This window comes from Medicago sativa, chromosome 6 (genome assembly GCF_051527215.1).
Source record: "Medicago sativa cultivar Bolivia chromosome 6, Bolivia_mono, whole genome shotgun sequence".
Lineage (NCBI taxonomy): Eukaryota > Viridiplantae > Streptophyta > Magnoliopsida > Fabales > Fabaceae > Medicago > Medicago sativa.
Genome location: NC_140754.1, coordinates 85,779,204 through 85,797,081, shown reverse-complemented (window position 1 = coordinate 85,797,081; position 17,878 = coordinate 85,779,204). Strand labels below are relative to the sequence as shown.

Below are 17,878 nucleotides of genomic sequence, written 5' to 3'. Positions count from 1 at the left end.
GTTTACCACATCTAAATTTATAGTTAATAAAATTTGTTGATGGTTAATAAGTTTCGACATCTAGTATATCAATTAATCATCCATTAAATGTGATTAATTAACCATGTATTTGAACTGTGTTAACCAATTAATTTTTTGGCTTAATTGCACTTTTGCCCCTATATTTTGCCAATTGTGCGATTTTGCACCTCATTGTTTCAAACGAGCAATTTTGCACCCTATATTTTGCCAATTGTGCGATTTTGCACCCCATTGTTTCAAACGAGCGATTTTGCACCCCATAGTTTTCCCCCTTTCTGATTTTGCACCCCAAAAAATCATAAAAATATTCAGTTTTTTTTCCAAAAAATTTAAAAAATCGAAAAAAATTTAAAAAATTAGAAAAAAATCAGAAAATATAATCAGATTTTTTTAAAAATTCTGAAATTTAATTTTCAAAATACAAAAAAAGTAAATTTTCAAAATTTTAAAAAAATCTGACCTTTTTTTAAATTTGTATCCAGATTTTTAAAAATTAAATTTTTTTCAGAATTTTTAAAAAAAAATCTGACCTTTTTTTAAAATTTTGAAAAGTTACTTTTTTCAATGACGGCTTTTCAAAATTAGTGAAAAGTTCCACTAGTCTCCTGTATTGTTTTCGAATCCAATAGACAGCTTTTGAAGTAACTTTTCAAAATTTTAAAAAAAGGTCAGATTTTTGTTGAGTTTAAAATGACGTTGTATTTTTTTCAGGATGGAGGGTATATTGTATTACAATGTCAGAAATACAAACAAAATGAACCATTTTTTTTAGGATAGTGTTAACTTGTGCCCTAAGGGCACAAGTTAAGAATCTAAAAATGGAATTAAATCATAAATTATGTCTTGAAAAGATAAGATTTTAAATTTTTAGAATATTGAATGCACAATTTTCAACAAAATGTTTCTATCTTTGGTTTCTTAACTTGTGCCTCGAGGGTACAAGTTAACATTTCCTTTTTTTTTAATATATCTATTGGTGTTCCCTAAAAAAAAATATATAATGGTGTAGTGGATATATTAAACTCAACAAAATTTCCATCTTCAATTATGGAGTAATATATATATATATATATATATATATATATATATATATATCTTGTCAAAAAAAAATATACATATATATATATATTTAATATTTGGGTTAAATATAATTTTTATCTATATAAATATACAACTTTTCGTTTTAGTCCCTCTCTTTTTAAACAAACTCTGTAAAATTCATATTTGTTAATAAAATTTTGTAGAAAAATTTATAATATTATAATAATATCTAAAAAAAATTGATTTTTTTTTGTTAACAAAACACGAATTAAAATTTTCTATATATCAAGAATTACTTACACATGAATTGAAGGCAAGCGAATAACAAGCTGCACCGCTAGGCCATTTTAGATGGCAAAACTAATCCTCGTAAACACAACATTCATAGACCTACGAGACACGACATTGGTTTACACGATCCTTTGAACTATATGTAGAAGGTCAACAACCTCTGGTGGTAGGAAATCAAAAGTGTCAAAAGCAACTATTATAAAAATAGAGACAAAAAATGGTGATTGGAAATTTTATAAAAACTTAAAGTTAACGAAATTTTTTTAAGAGATTAAAACGAAAAATTGATATATTTATATATAACAAAAACATATTTAACCTCTATTTAACCTTTGATATTTTCAGTGAGAAATCGATTGGTTAGAAACAGTGTATTACTACCTCCATTCCTTTTTAATTGTCACATTTTGACATTTTACACAAACCAAGACAATCAATAAATGTTGATACTTTTGATACAATAATTTCAACTTTTACTACAATAACCTTATTTATTTAATATCTCATTACATATATTTATCTCTACAATAATAAATAAAGGTAATATTAGTAAAATTACATTTAATGTTGCATTGAACTATGTAAAGTGACACTTAAAGGAAGTAGGGAGTAGTATATTATAAAGACAAAAGCGTGTCACTGCAGTTTCATTTGACTCTATAGATAGATACTCCAAAAGCTGAATCTCTGAATACTCCACAATTAATCAAATCAACTCATTCACTCATCATGGCTTCCTTCAAAGTCACAGATCAATTCAAATACGACGTGTTTCTCAGCTTTAGAGGTGAGGATACTCGCTATGGATTCACCGGCAATCTCAAGAAAGCTCTAGATGACAAAGGAGTAAGAATTTTCATGGATGAGTACGAGCTTCAAAAAGGAGATGAAATCACTCCATCACTTCTCAAAGTAATTGAAGAGTCAACGATGGCTATTGTTGTTGTAATGTCCCGCATAATTTTAAATAAATTGTCGTATCAGTTACATGTTAGAACGGAAATAATTTTCAAAGGATTAATTATTTATTGAGAAATCGACGATATTTTGTAAGTATCTCGTAATATTATTCCAACGGGCTTGAGAAATTAAATGGTACGAATTAACGGAGGATAATTATGTCTTTTTAACTTGAAGGGTATTTTGGTAATCTTGCCACTCAAGATTTTTTTAAAAAATAGGCTAAAGGTCAAATTTTCTACCACTTTTCCTCATGTTTCTACACCACTCTAGAACATTTTTCTCTTCTCCTTCCCTCTCAAGTTCGGTCTCCACATTCACCACCATAACCCTCACAATTTTTCACCCAAATCATCATGGAGTCATACAAGAAAGCATGTATATGAGCTTCTAGTGGTGGAGTAAGCAAGAACTAAGTTCAAAAATCATTCTTTTCCCCATTACTCTCAAATCCACCCCCTCCTCATGATTTTCATAACCTTCATTTTCATTCAAGCCTCATGGGAATTAGCTTATGAGTTTGTATTAGAGCACCAAAGAATGGATTAATCACAAGGTAAATAGCATAATCACTTTTCATGAAAATTTATTCAATTCAAGCTTGGTGTGTGTTGTATGTGTTTTTGAAGATGATTATGTGTAGTAATGGTGTTTAGAAACATGATATGAAGAATGATAGAAAGCTAGAAGCAATGGTGTGTGAATTTAGGACTTGAGTTTGTAAATTGTTCATGAGTAGGATTATAGATGAAAAGCATGTTTGGAATTGTAGGGATTATGGCTGAATTTCATGAAAATTAAGAAGTGCAGGCCTGGTTTTGATTCGTGTCTCTTGCTGTGTAACTTGGAGTTAAGTGATTGTTAAATTTTTAGATTCTTCATTCAATTTCCTTCAAATCGGATATAAATTTCATGTGATTCCGTTTAGCAATGAACTCGGAAAGTGCATCTGAAGTTGATAAAATTCTGCAGAAAATATACTTACGGGTTCTGGGACAGGGCTCCACTAAAACATTAATAATTTTCTCTCTGTAATCTGGAATCATGTGATTTTTAATGCTATGGTTAGCTAGCGAAATTACGGACGTTTTAGTACCAGTTTTATTAATTTCGGTTCAGTATTGAGGTCTGGAGAAAATTTTAAAGTATGGGGTCTGATATAGAATTTGTGCAGAATATGGGTTCAATTGTGTTAGTTCACCGAGCGAGCATGAAGCCTCGCATAGCGGAAAGATGCAGAAGTGAATGTTTAATGATTTTTGAGCTTAGTAGGTCTTACATGCACTCTAGGTGTTTGATAATTTAATCCTATGAATTTCATGTTGCTTGGATGATTTTTAATTAAAGAGAATGTATATGCTTTAGTGTGAATTAGCATGATTATGTTGAGTTTCCATGTCTTGCCTTTCAATTGCATGTTTTGGACAATGATGATTGTGAAATTAAGACTTTTGTGTTAGTGATAGAAAGTAGGATTATAGCAAAATGATAATGTTAATTGATGGATTGATTTAGGTTATACCATTTATGTATTGTACTTGAACCTGTTAGTGTTGTAAAGTTGTTGAGTTGGGTGAGATAGTAGAATGATTATTTTTTTGAATTAGGTATCCTTATTAGTGTATCATAAAATCTCTTTTATGTTAATAAGTATGTTTATGCTAGTATAAATGTTGGAGGGAAATTATATCAAGACAATTGATGTTATTATAGTGAAGATTTGAAAGAAAATTTGAAATGCAACCTATGAGTAACATGCTCATAGAAAAAGAAAGAAAGAAAAAAAGAAAGAAATGAGAATATTGATAAAAACTCCGTTTGCTAAAACGAGAGATAATGTAGCCTATGACGTACGGGTCATAGTAAACCGTTTGCTACAACGAGAGATAATGTAGCCTATGACGTACGGGTCATAGTAATCCGTTTGCTACAACGAGAGATAATGTAGCCTATGAGGTACGGCTCATAGTAACGAATGAAATGTATAATAAATGATATGAAATTTTAAGTCTAAAATTATTGGAATAATATTTGAAAGAGAACAAAAATAGAATTATGGAACCAAGGAAAATTCTAAGAACCCTCCAACATGAATACTAACATAGCATACACATTTTAACATGAAAGTTATGTTTAGAATGAATTAGCTACGGAGCAATGTTTCATGGGTATTTTATCAATAGTTGGAAATGAGGAATGTTAGCTATGGAACTCCGGCTTAGTTAGCCGAAATTAGTTAGTATCGGAAAAGTATCAGAGACATACTCAGATAAGAATGTCAAAGTATAAGTTATATCAAAATACGATATATTGGATATATGATTGTGATTGATATGATTGTGGTGATTATGATTATATTTGTTATATGATTTGTTTATTGTCGCTGAAATAAATTTTAGGATTGGTGCCGAGCGGAGCATTGCTTCCTCTGATGCTATAGGGAGGAAGGACTCACTTTATCCTTGCCATTGTTAATGGAATTCATGAGGTTCCATTCTATTATATGGATATTGCCATTAGTTTATATTATTGAATTGATTAACGTTAATATTGACGCATATTGATGACATAGGAAATGATTATAGATTAATGTCAAACTTTATACATATATATGATGTATATGATAGTAATTTTGTATCAGAAGTATTTATCTGATATGACGTTTTATTTTGAGTTGTACAAGTAGTATGAAAAATAAAGATGTTATTTGGAGATTCTGGCTGATAGAACAGATTTTTAAAACAGGATTTACATCTTGGAAATGTTGAAAATACAGAGGAAACTCTGTCGAAATTTCAATGAATATTTCTTTGAAATGAAATTCAAATTGGAATTTTTATTTATTTATTATAATTGTCAAGTTTGATTAATAGGCTTGCCGGGCTAGAATGATCTAGTTCGTGCGCCGGTCACGATGATTGTTTTTGGGTCGTGACAGTTGTGCTCTCTAAGAATTATGCTTCCTCTTCCTTTTGCTTACAAGAACTTTCAAAGATCCTTGACTCCATAAAAGATAAGGGTCGTTCTGTTTTCCCAGTATTTTATAAGGTGGATCCTTCCGTTGTACGAAAGTTAGAAAAGACTTATGGAGAAGCCATGGATAAACATAAGGCCAGCTCCAATCTTGATAAATGGAAGCTGTCTCTTCGTCAAGTTGCTGATTTGTCCGGCTTTCATTACAAGAAAGGGTATGTTATTGTTTTTCATTTCATATGTCGGTTTTTTTTTTGTTGTTGTAATATTGTTGGGTCTTTTTATTTTTAAGTAAAATAGAAATAAGATTAAAATAAAGAGGAAATACATGAGGTATGGACCTGACCCAGTAAATCTCAATGAAACAACCTTGAAGGGTAAAAGGCAAAACTTAAAACAGCAGCTACCACGGACAATCCAACGCACTCACGTGCGGACGCGAAACAGAATTGTAAAAGAACGTAGAGCTAGTGTTTAAAGCATCTGAATAAGCATATGAATCGTCTAACAACACAGAAGCGATTCAAGTTCTAACAGCTCCCTAAAGAGCAAGTCACAAACGCCCTTTGTTGGGTCTTCATTTGGTAGTGTTTTGTCGGGTCTAACAGTTGAATTGAAATAAAATAAACATAAGTAATTTTTTGATAGATAAAAATAAATGACAACAGTTATTCTTGGTTTTTGTAAAAAAAAAATCGTTATTCTTAGCTAAATAGTTATTAATATTCAGACTGTAAATTTTTTTTTATTAATATTCTAAAATTATAAATAATTTAAGATACTTATATCAATATAAAAAAATACTTAGAATAATGAGACCCAAGATTAATAGTTCAGATTAATTGAGTATAAGAATTATTTTTTTGAAGGAATTGAGTATAAGATTTTTTGATAATTTAGAGGTATTTATAAAGAGAGGACATGAGACAAAAAAAAAAAAAAAACAAAGAGAGGACATGAGACAAAAAAAAAAAAAGACAAAGAGAGGACAATTTTAGTTATAGTAAATAGACTTGTGTGCACTTTTGACCCTGCATATATCGTAATTATGTGATTTTTAACTTTTTGAACAATTTTTTGCAGACATGTTTAGAACATTACTAAAAGTTCGTCCGCAAAAAATTATTGCAAAATTTGATTTCTACATCCAGATTTTATTACTTTTTATCTTTAACTTTTGTCGTTTTAAAAAATTCATATTTAATTAATTTCATGTCAGAAAATTCTAAATTTTAGTAAACGAACCTTTCATAGTGTTCTAATCTTGTCTCAAAAAAATCGTTCAAAAATTTAAGAGTTTAAGGATAATTAATCAAACTTTGTTTTAGCAGGGACTAAAATTATAAGTAAATTTTTTTTATAGGGACTAAAAATGCTATTAAAATTAAGTAGGGACTAAACTTACAAGGTCGCTATTTTATAGGGACTAGAAACATAATTAACCCTTTTAAATTTGTATCCAGATTTTTAAAAATTAAATTTTTTTCAGAATTTTAAAAAAAAAATCTGACCTTTTTTTAAAATTTTGAAAAGTTACTTTTTTCAATGACGGCTTTTCAAAATTAGTGAAAAGTTCCACTAGTCTCCTGTATTGTTTTCGAATCCAATAGACAGCTTTTGAAGTAACTTTTCAAAATTTTAAAAAAAGGTCAGATTTTTGTTGAGTTTAAAATGACGTTGTATTTTTTTCAGGATGTAGGGTATATTGTATTACAATGTCAGAAATACAAACAAAATGAACCATTTTTTTTAGGATAATGTTAACTTTTGACCCTGCATATATCGTAATTATGTGATTTTTAACTTACTTATATCAATAGTTATTAATATTCAGACTGTAAATTTTTTTTTATTAATATTCTAAAATTATAAATAATTTAAGTTACTTATATCAATATAAAAAAATACTTAGAATAATGAGACCCAAGATTAATAGTTCAGATTAATTGAGTATAAGAATTATTTTTTTGAAAGAATTGAGTATAAGATTTTTTGATAATTTAGAGGTATTTATAAATTATTTACCAACTTGTCTTCTCATCGATAAAAAAAATCATCAAAAAAAAAAACACTCAGATTATCTGAGTTAATTTTTACCACCTACACCAACTAATCGGAAAAATACATTAGTTCTATTTGACTGTGATTTTATAATATCAACGAAGTAATATTTATTTTCTTTTCTTATTATATATTTTACCCTTATTTATGTCTTTCTTTTTCACATACTTTTATAGAAGCATAGGAGTAATTGATATGTTAGATAGTAGAGAGAATTTTTTTTTTTTTTGACACAAAATAGTAAAGAGAATGATAAGAAACTAAACAATAATTTTTTAATAAAAAATATACGATAATTATATTTCTTAATTCATTTTTCAAAACCTTAAACGACAAACAAAGAGAGGACATGAGACAAAAAAAAAAAACAAAGAGAGGACAATTTTAGTTATAGTAAATAGACTTGTGTGCACTTTTGACCCTTCATATATCGTAATTATGTGATTTTTAACTTTTTATCTTTTTTTTTGTTTTATCTATTGTCAACGATCAGGGCCGGCCCTAGGCATAGGCCGGGAGTGCGACGGCCTAGGGCCCATGCCGGTAGGGGGCCCTAAAAAAAAATTTCTAGGTAGGGGTGTATATAGTAAGATTTGACTTTTTGAGGGTTTATATAGTAAACTATACCAACAGGTCCAAAAATTGACATGAAAAGATGGGCTGAAATCTGTTATTGTTTTGGCTTTTTTGATGCAATTTGCTATATATACCCCATATAAAACAAATCTTTCTATATACACCCTCCGAATAAAATTGGGCTCTTTGTTCCTAATAATTTACCAAGAAATTGTTGATATTTTTTGGGGCCCTTTATTCCTAATAACGTGTCTTACTAATATTAAAAATATTTGTGATGTTTATTATCCAGAAAATTGGGAGAATCTTCATAACAAAACAAATTATATTTTAGTTTAAAATGGGTCTACTAGAGAAACTAATCTTAATCTTGCCTTTAAAGTATCAAAAAATAAATTAATTATACCAATATAGTCATATAAACTTGGTACTTATAGCATATAAAAAGAGGAATGATTTACTTGTAGCATACAAATGAGTTCTTGTATCTTAGATTACTCAAAAAGTCTAACACAGATTTTGTTTATCAAGTATTATTGTTGTTATGGGTTTAACATTGGAGAATTTTGTATCCAAATGTTTAAAATTTAATTAATTATGTGTTGATATACTTTTATTTTTTTGGTGTTACTATCATTAGATGTCAAAATTTCAGTGTCTACTATTCATGTGCTAAAATTTCAGTCTACTTTGCAGGAGCTATTGTTCTCTAATTCTATGGTATTTTGTTTAGTTTTGGTTTATATGAAGTATTTGATTTATTTTAAGATGTTGCCTAAAAAAAACTTTTATCTTGTAGTGAAAAGCGAAGAAGAACAAAAAGAAATGAAGCGAAAAAACTAAAAAAGTTTATGATGTATTATGCAAGGGGCCATTTTTTAAAAAAAATGCCTAAGGCCCCAAAAACGCTAGGAATGGCCCTGTGAACGATTTTGGCCCCTTACATTTTTCTCATTTATGATTTGGTAGCTTATCTCATAATTTTCCTCCAAATTTACTTAGTGATGACATGATTTATTCACGTGACTTTCAACTCAGGACTTTTTTTTAAAATAAAAAATAAAACTCCAAAAAATGCCAAAATGTTTGACACCCTAATTAAAAAGTTTGACTTGCTCTCAAGTGAACCAGCTGTTTTTTAATATTATTTTAAAGAAAAGTCACACGACTATGAGAGTTGATTGTTACGTCAATAAATGATATCACATCAACGAAAATTTTGGGAAAGAGATTGTGAAGTCATGGAAAGGACATAAGGGGACACAATTCCTAAACAAAATTGGGGGCTAAAATCATACAATCGCGATAGATGGAGGGCAAAAAAACACAATTAATCCTAATATATAATTGGTGTTCAAAACAAAGACATGTGCACTTAAGTTACCTCTTTTCTCTTATTGGACAGGGATGGGTATGAGCATGAGTTTATTGGGAAGATTGTTGAACAAGTCTTAAGAAATATAAAACCTGTTCCCTTACCGGTTGGTGATTATCTAGTTGGACTAGAGCACCAAAAGCAACGCGTAACATCACTTTTGAATGTTGGGTCAGATGATACTGTCCACATGGTAGGGATCCATGGGATTGGTGGAATAGGGAAAACTACTCTTGCTCTAGAAGTTTATAATTCTATTGTGCATCAATTTCAAGGTTCTTGTTTTCTTGAAAAAGTCAGGGAAAATTCCGACAAAAATGGGTTGATATATCTCCAAAAGATCCTTCTGTCTCAAATTGCTGGAGAGAAGAACATGGAATATTTAACAAGTGTTGGACAAGGAATTTCAATATTACAACAAAGGCTCCACCAAAAGAAGGTTCTTTTGCTTCTAGACGATGTTGACAATTTGGAGCAATTAGAGGCCATTGCTGGAAGATCCGTTTGGTTTGGTTCAGGAAGTAGAGTCATCATTACGACTCGGGACAAAAGGTTGCTAACAAGGCATGAGGTTGAAAGAACATATGAGATGAAGGGATTGAATGATGAAGATGCTTTTGACTTGGTGGGGTGGAAAGCTTTAAAAAGCAAATATAGTCCAAGCTATAAAGATATTTTATTAGAACAAAAGTATGGAAGAGAATTAATAGATGTGAACGACAAAGTTTTATCAGCTTATGCGCTTGTTTTAAAACGTGTTGTTGCATATGCTTCCGGCCTTCCACTCGCTCTGGAAGTCATAGGTTCTCACTTTTTTAATAAGACAATAGAGGAATGTAAATGTGCACTAGATCGTTATGAAAGGGTTCCTGATAAAAGGATCCAAACGACACTACAACTGAGCTTTAATGCTTTGCAGGAAGAAGAGAAGTCTGTTTTTCTTGACATTGCTTGTTGCTTCAATGGATGGAAATTGACAAGGGTCGAAGAAATACTTCATGCTCATCATGGTGATACCATGAAAGATCACATTAATGTGTTAATGGAAAAATCTCTCATAAAAGTAAGTGAGTTTGGTAATGTGACATTACACGATTTGGTCGAGGATATGGGGAAAGAAATTGTTAGACAAGAATCCCCGGAAAATCCTGGAAAACGTAGTAGGTTATGGTCCTCTAAAGATATCATTCGAGTTTTAGAAGAAAATACAGTGAGTAATAATAATATGGATGGTTTTGATTTTCATTTTAACTTCGATTACTGTTGCTAATGCTTAAGTTACCCTTTTGGCTTTCTGCATTATTAATTGTATAAAGTTCTACCGTAATTTGGTTGATTAGTCCTTTTTTTTTTTAATAGGGAACAAGTAAAATTGAAATCATACATTTTGACCGTTGGATTAGAGTAGAATGGAATGGAGAAGCTTTCAAGAAGATGGAAAATCTCAAAACCCTAATATTTAGTAATGATGTTTTTTTTTCCAAAAATCCCAAACATCTTCCAAATAGTCTAAGAGTGTTGGAATGTCGCTATCGCAAGTATCCTTCATCTGATTTCCATGTGCAAGATGATAGATGCCATTTTTTCATTCACCCTCCATCAAATCCATTTGAGTGGAAGGCCTTTTTCACAAAGGCAAGTGTAACATATTTATATCTTTGATCTTATATTAATAATTCCGGTTTAATATTATTCATATATTTCTTATTTATTTGCATGTTTTTCTATTTTTTTATTTTTATGTTTTTGCAGAAGTTCAAGAATATGAGAGTTTTAAATCTTGGTCATTGTGAAGGTTTAGCTCAAATACCTGATATATCTGGTCTCCCAAATTTAGAAGAATTTTCAATTCAAAAAGGTGAGAAAGTAATTGCAATTGATAAATCGATTGGTTTTCTAGGTAAACTTAAAATCTTGAGATTTATAAGTTCCGCCGAAATCCGAAGTGTTCCACCTCTTAGTTTGGCTTCACTGGAAGAACTTGAATTTTCACATTGTTATAGTCTAGAAAGCTTTCCTCTCATGGTGAATAGATTTCTTGGAAAACTTAAAATCTTAAGGGTTATAAATTGCACCAAAATCAATATTATTCCATCTCTCATTTTACCTTCTCTAGAAGAACTTGATCTTTCAGATTGTACTGGTCTTGAGAGTTTTCCACCTGTGGTAGATGGGTTTGGTGATAAGCTTAAAACCATGAGTGTTAGAGGTTGCATCAATCTAAGGAGTATTCCACCTCTCATGTTAGCTTCTCTAGAAGAACTTGATCTTTCAGAATGTACTAGTCTTGAGAGCTTTCCAATAGTGGAGGATGGGTTTCTTGGAAAACTTAAAACCTTGCTTATTAACAATTGTCACAATCTCAAGAGTATTCCACCTCTCAAGTTGGATTCACTAGAAACACTTGACCTTTCACATTGTTATAGTCTTGAGAGTTTTCCACTTGTGGTGGACGGGTTTCTTGGAAAACTTAAAACCCTGCTTCTTGAAAGTTGTCACAGTCTCAGGAGTATTCCACCTCTCAAGTTGGATTCGCTAGAAAAACTTGTCCTTTCATATTGTTGTAGTCTCGAGAGTTTTCTATGTGTGGTGGATGGGTTGTTGGATAAACTTAAATTCTTGAATATTGAATGTTGCGTCATGCTTAGGAACATCCCATGGCTCAAGTTGTCTTCATTGGAACATTTTAATCTTTCATGTTGTTATAGTCTTGATCTTGAGAGTTTTCCAGAAATATTGGGAGAGATGAGAAATATACCTGGACTCCTCTTGGATGAAACTACCGTAGAAGAATTGTCGTTTCCATTTCAAAATCTTACTCAGCTTCAAACATTTCATCCATGTAACTGTGAATACGTTTACTTACCAAGTAGGATGTCAAAACTGGCTGAATTTACCATCCATAATGAAAGGATGTCAAAAGTGGCTGAATTTACCATCAAGAATGAAGAAAAAGTGTACGCAATCCAATCTGCGCATGTAAAGTATATCTGCATCAGGGACTGCAAACTTTCAGATGAATATCTGTCAATAAATCTCATGTTGTATGCTAATGTGAGAGAATTACACCTAACTAACATTCAATTCACGGTTCTTCCTAAATCTATTGAAAAATGTCATTTTTTATGGAAACTCATCTTGGATGATTGCAAGGATCTTCAGGAAATTCAAGGGAATCCTCCAAGCTTAAAAATGTTATCTGCACTAAACTGCATATCGTTGACTTCGTCATGCAAAAGCAAATTACTAAATCAGGTTTATGATTTATTTTGTTTTTATTTGTAATGTATTTGATACTCTTCTTGATATAGTTAAACTTACATTAATTATTTATGACTAATAGGAATTACATGAGGCTGGAAACACTTGGTTCCGTTTGCCACAGACAAAGTTTCCAGAGTGGTTCGACCACCAATGCGAGGCAGGATTGTCAATTTCTTTCTGGTTTCTTAATGAGTTTCCTGCCATAGCTCTCTGTGTTGTTTCTCCATTGACATGGCATCGTTCTCAACATTGTGTTAGAGTGGTCATCAACGGAGATACATTTTTCTATACACATGGTTCGAAGATTGGTGCAAAATCACAGGCGGACATGTATCATTTGCATCTTTTTCATATGCAAACAGAAAACTTCAATGATAATATAGATAAATCACTTTTAGAAAATAAGTGGAACCATGCAAAGGTTTACTTTGGATTCAAATTTCATAAAAGTGGAATCCATGTATTGAAAGAGAAAAGTAAGATGAAGGATATCCGATTCACCGACCCAGGGAATTGATGCTAACATTGTGTTACACTCGGGATGTTGCAGTAAGTATATCATTCATTTTACCCAAATATCCTTCATTCTTTATGCGGAAATATTGAATTTTTGCCTAGTTTTAATAATTGTGAAAAGCCCTCCTATCATATCACTAGAGAGCACATTCAAAAGATAATGGTGGAAGCTTTGATTGTGATGAATCAGTGAAAGATGCTTCAGATTTCAAGTGTAGGTAGAAGATTCTCCCCGCAGTTGATAAATCAAATGCATGTCCCGCTACTGAGAAGAAGACTGTACCATTATTAGCCACCAATTTCAAATATTCAAATACCCAGCTTTCAGAAAAGTATGAACCCTAATTAAATTTAACATTTTCCAATTTTTATAGAAAATTTTGATTTTTGAACGTTTTGTAGAAAAAATGGGATTTATGTATTTTTTTGTACGACAGGTACAGAACTATTGCTGATTTGTCTAGTGATATGAGTTGTTCGCTTAGATTGTTGCATCATGGTTGATGTTCTTGCTAAGAGGTGATTGTTATTTTTTATTCCCCGAAATGAATTATGGATGATAAAGATACTATCCATTTTAAGGTTGTATTTTGATATTTTCTGACTGAAGATGTGTCTGGTGTTCGTACCGTGTATATAATACCGACACATGTGGTTATATTGAATTATGTCATTTTCTTAGACTATACACTATGTCGATGTGTGATTGTCCGTGCTTCATAGGTTAAAATAATATGTGTGTATGTGTTTGTATGTAAGTGCACCATATGCAAGTAAACTTTAGGCTTAGTGTTGTCAAATATGGAGTGTATTGGCAGACATTTTAACAACTGCCATGGACAATTTGTGAAATATGGGGGTGCCACGACATTTTGTGTCGATTATGGCCGCTTTGAATACAGTGTTTTTTGGATTTCTGCAATTGATGATATTGTTTAGTGTATGTTTGGATTTATGATGAGTTTGACAGAATGATGTTGTGCCACCGTGATTTTGTACAAGTTACACGCTTTGAAGCTACTGCAAAATCATGGTGCCACCTTGATTTCGTTAAACTCACCGTGATTTTGTATAGATTAAGGAAGGGATTCTAGTTTTTTTTTTGTTTGTTTTCGGAATAACGGTGGTATGTTTTATTTCCAGAAACTTCTCTTATGCTCATCCAGCGCAGATAAAGTATATACTTTCTGAAGGCATAGAAATTAAAAAGGTGGTTGTTGTTGATAAGAAGAGCTTATGTATGAAGCCGGATTTGAAGATCACCTTGGTATTTGACGTTGTAGAAGATCACTCCGAACATTCTACTTATTTGGCTCTTATATGATATTTAAATTCCAGGCTGATTAATTTCTTTAATCTGCACCCTGAGGTAACATTTTTTGATTTAATGGTGTTTCTCTTGATAATTGTATTTTCTGTATTTGACGGTGCAATTTATGCTATCTCTACAGTGGTATATGTGATCTTATTCGATCATTAGCTTTGATTTGAATTGTTATTTTAGATGCTCAGCGTCCGCAATTCTAATCCAATCTGAGGGACTTCTGGAACTTTATTGGTTATGTGACTTGTGTCTGAGTTATATATCTGACAAGGTATTACATAATCAATGTGATACTATTTATTACGGTAATTTTTTTTTTTTGGTAACATAGTTGAGGGATTATGGAATTCAAGATTATTACTGTAATGGCATTTGCATTTTCATTCTCTGCATAGTAATCTATGGTGTGATTAGAGATTCCATATGGTAGGTAGATGTAAGCATGTTATGCTTAGATGAAAATGTAGTATACGAGATTTAGTAGAAAATTGGTTGATGATTGTGTAAGCATGTTATACTTGGTTGAAAATGTATAGATGATTATGAAAAATTATAAAATGAGATTTAGTTGAAAATGTTATATGAGATTGTTTTTTTAACTGCTTTTCTTTGGGTATGGCTCAGATATATTTATTTTTGTTCTAGTTAAGTAAAGAAGTTTGAAAGTACGACTGATGCAAAAGAATTGATTTCATTAATTTAATTATATTCCAGAGGCCAGACTACAAGAGCCCTTTAACCAGAGCTTGTAACTTTTCAATGACGGAACTGTAAATTTGTCAACAGAACTTTCATCAACTTCCAATGAAATTGAACTGTTGCTGAACAACTTACATTTGAGTCTGACTGCCTAGATAGCCCACAAAGTGAAAGCATGGGGCAGAAAGAATGTACACTGTTGTCTGATTTTGTGAGAAATCTTAATGCAGAAAGAGGAAAGCAGAACGAGTCATTGTCCATGAGTATTTAAGCAAGTGTTATTAATACATCAGTACCTAAGACCTCCCCTCCACATTCTGTTATCCGTGCTGAAAGCCCTGATTTGAAAATTGTCTCTTCTACGGATAGTTTGTTGACACACACACCTGCACAGTCAACACCTGAGAGATTGTTGCTCGGTTCTGACGTTAAGCCTCAGAATTTGACTGTCCAAAAGTCTGCGTCGTGTTTTAAGCCTGCAAAAAGATTGCTCGACATTACACTCACCAAATGCAGTGATAATTCGGACAATAGTGTAGACATGTCCAAACCTGGCAAAGGATATTCTGAGGGTCTCAAATCTTTTGATTCCATTTCCCTGCCTCAAGAGGTATAGCTTCCATCTTGTTTTGGTTTTAATTTTGGACTTATTCTTAAAATCAGTCTCTGATATTCTCTTATTATTTTATTCTGTACCTTTCAAAAGCAATTTTACTGTGAAAGAAATTTTTTTCTCTCGTTTAAGTAATTGCTTTCTTGATAATTGGTTTCTCAATGCAGGTAGAAGAAAGCCTTAATCAATCCTTTGAGGAAACCAACGTAGATCAAACTGGTTTGGATGAATCGGATAACAATCTTTCATCATTGGTGTGATTAACTCTATATTTGGTATGTTCTAATTCTAATTTATAATAATTCACACGATTTCTAAATAATAAACAAATAAGCTAACTAATCTTATCCTCTCAATAGGAGAAGCTGAAAAACAGATTGAGATTTTGCAAAAGATTGTGCCAGACTGACCTTGCAAGAAGGTGGTATCTTCTGGAGACACTATGTACTGGTGGGTCTTATTCTTTTTTTCACTGATCAACTGTTGTTCTTTTGGAGTATCAGTCTATTTTAGGGATGTGAAAATCCGAGTTAGAATTCTGTGTTTATGTTTGTTATTTATTATGGGATAGCAGAACCTAGCAGTTTGGTACAACACCAGAACTTTTGATGGCCTTATTTAGTTCTTATTCTTCTAGTTTCTATAACATGTTATATTTGCAGCATCAAGAATGCGTCAGATTTGGACTCAGTTCGATCAATACTTCTCAGCCATGTGACCAAAGAAGACGAGTGTTAATTGCGTTGTTGCAAATGATTGTGTTGTAATGTTGTGCATAGAAAGGAAATTGTTTTGTGGAAGAAAAGTAAACAGAGAGGAGATGGAGATTAGAACACCATACACACAGCCAAGTGTGAAAGTTCCTATCCCTCATTATATGGTGGAAGGCTATTAACTTGTTGGATGGGAGGATAGTGGTGTTGTACGTGGATGGTTATCAAACCCAATATCGAAGTTGGTCAAAAACTGAGGGGAAACATATCTCTGGTATGATAGTTGGATTGATGGTGGTTCATTGGCTTCGAGATTTAGTCGGCTTTTATCAGTTTCAAATTTTTGAATGCAATGTGGAGGAGATGGGGGGAGTGGATTGAGGGGCAGTGGGCCCGGTCATGGAGGAGGGAGTTATTTCAGTGAGGGATGAACAAGGTTGTGAATCAAGGTGTTGGGGATAGATGGATATGGAAGCATGACAATGGAGGAACATATTCTGCGAGTCATGCTTATTCGGTAATTATAAATGACGGCCTTCTGTGTAGAAATCGTTTCTTTTCAAAAACTTGGAACAAGTTGGTCCCGTTGAAGGTGTATTGTTTTGTTTGCGATTGGTGTTGAATAAAATGCCGATGAAGGAAAACCTCGTTGATCGAATATTGTCACATCTTTCAAAGAGGAGGTGTGCAGTGGAGGCAGCTACACATTTGTTCTTTAAATGCCCCGGGTTTGCGCACGTCTGGTGGTTATGTTTTCATTGGTTGAAAATTACATGAGTTATGCATGATGACTGTCGGATCTATAAGAAGTGGGTCTCTTTCTGTTTACAGTTGATTAGTTAATTTGAACAATTCTAGCTTGTTGGATAATATCAAAGAGTTGGCCTTGATGGAGAAAAGTAATGAGCTAGAAGAACAAATCATTTCCATTGAAGCTGACATATTTGCTTTTGAATTTATGTAAATTTTAGTTCTTATATTCCTATAAGTTTTTATATTTAAATTTAGAAACAAAAAATTGTTGTTTTAATGAAAAGTTTATACAGATAAATGTCCAACTAAAATTGGTATTTACTTTTCGAGTTCTCTTTAGTTTTTTTTTTTTTATATTTAGTTTTGAGTTCTCTTTAGTAAATAATTTTGGTACAAGTTTAAATTACAATTAACTAAAGAATAGTATTCCCTTTCTTTTCGTCAATCTAGAAAGAAAGGAGTATTATAAAAATTTAAACCATCTCCACTATAATTAAGAAAGGAGTATTATAAAAATTTAAACCATCTCCACTATAATTCAGTTTAATATAAACGATTTCTTAGTATCACAGGTTGTCCATGGGAAACAAAGCAACATAGAATATCTCAAAGTTGTCTCTCGTGAAAATTTGTAAATATTACAGGTTGGATGGTCGCCATTTTATTCTTCTAGCCATTTTTCATGATTATGTGAACCT

At 31.8% G+C, this 17,878-nt stretch overlaps 1 protein-coding gene across 1 annotated transcript; it reads left to right on the top strand.

Moving 5' to 3' along the window:
• Nucleotides 1–1,996: 1,996 nt before the first annotated feature.
• LOC146917709 (TMV resistance protein N-like) lies at nt 1,997–17,463 on the top strand. The gene is made up of 13 exons (XM_085719538.1): nt 1,997–2,292; nt 2,491; nt 5,252–5,501; nt 9,329–10,508; nt 10,658–10,933; nt 11,051–12,553; nt 12,642–13,111; nt 13,516–13,597; nt 14,222–14,447; nt 15,117–15,711; nt 15,882–15,989; nt 16,074–16,164; nt 16,377–17,463. The coding sequence occupies exons 1-7, from the start codon at nt 2,083–2,085 to the stop codon at nt 13,077–13,079; spliced, it is 3,858 nt and encodes a 1,285-aa protein (XP_085575664.1). The 5' UTR covers nt 1,997–2,082; the 3' UTR covers nt 13,080–13,111; nt 13,516–13,597; nt 14,222–14,447; nt 15,117–15,711; nt 15,882–15,989; nt 16,074–16,164; nt 16,377–17,463.
• Nucleotides 17,464–17,878: the final 415 nt, after the last annotated feature.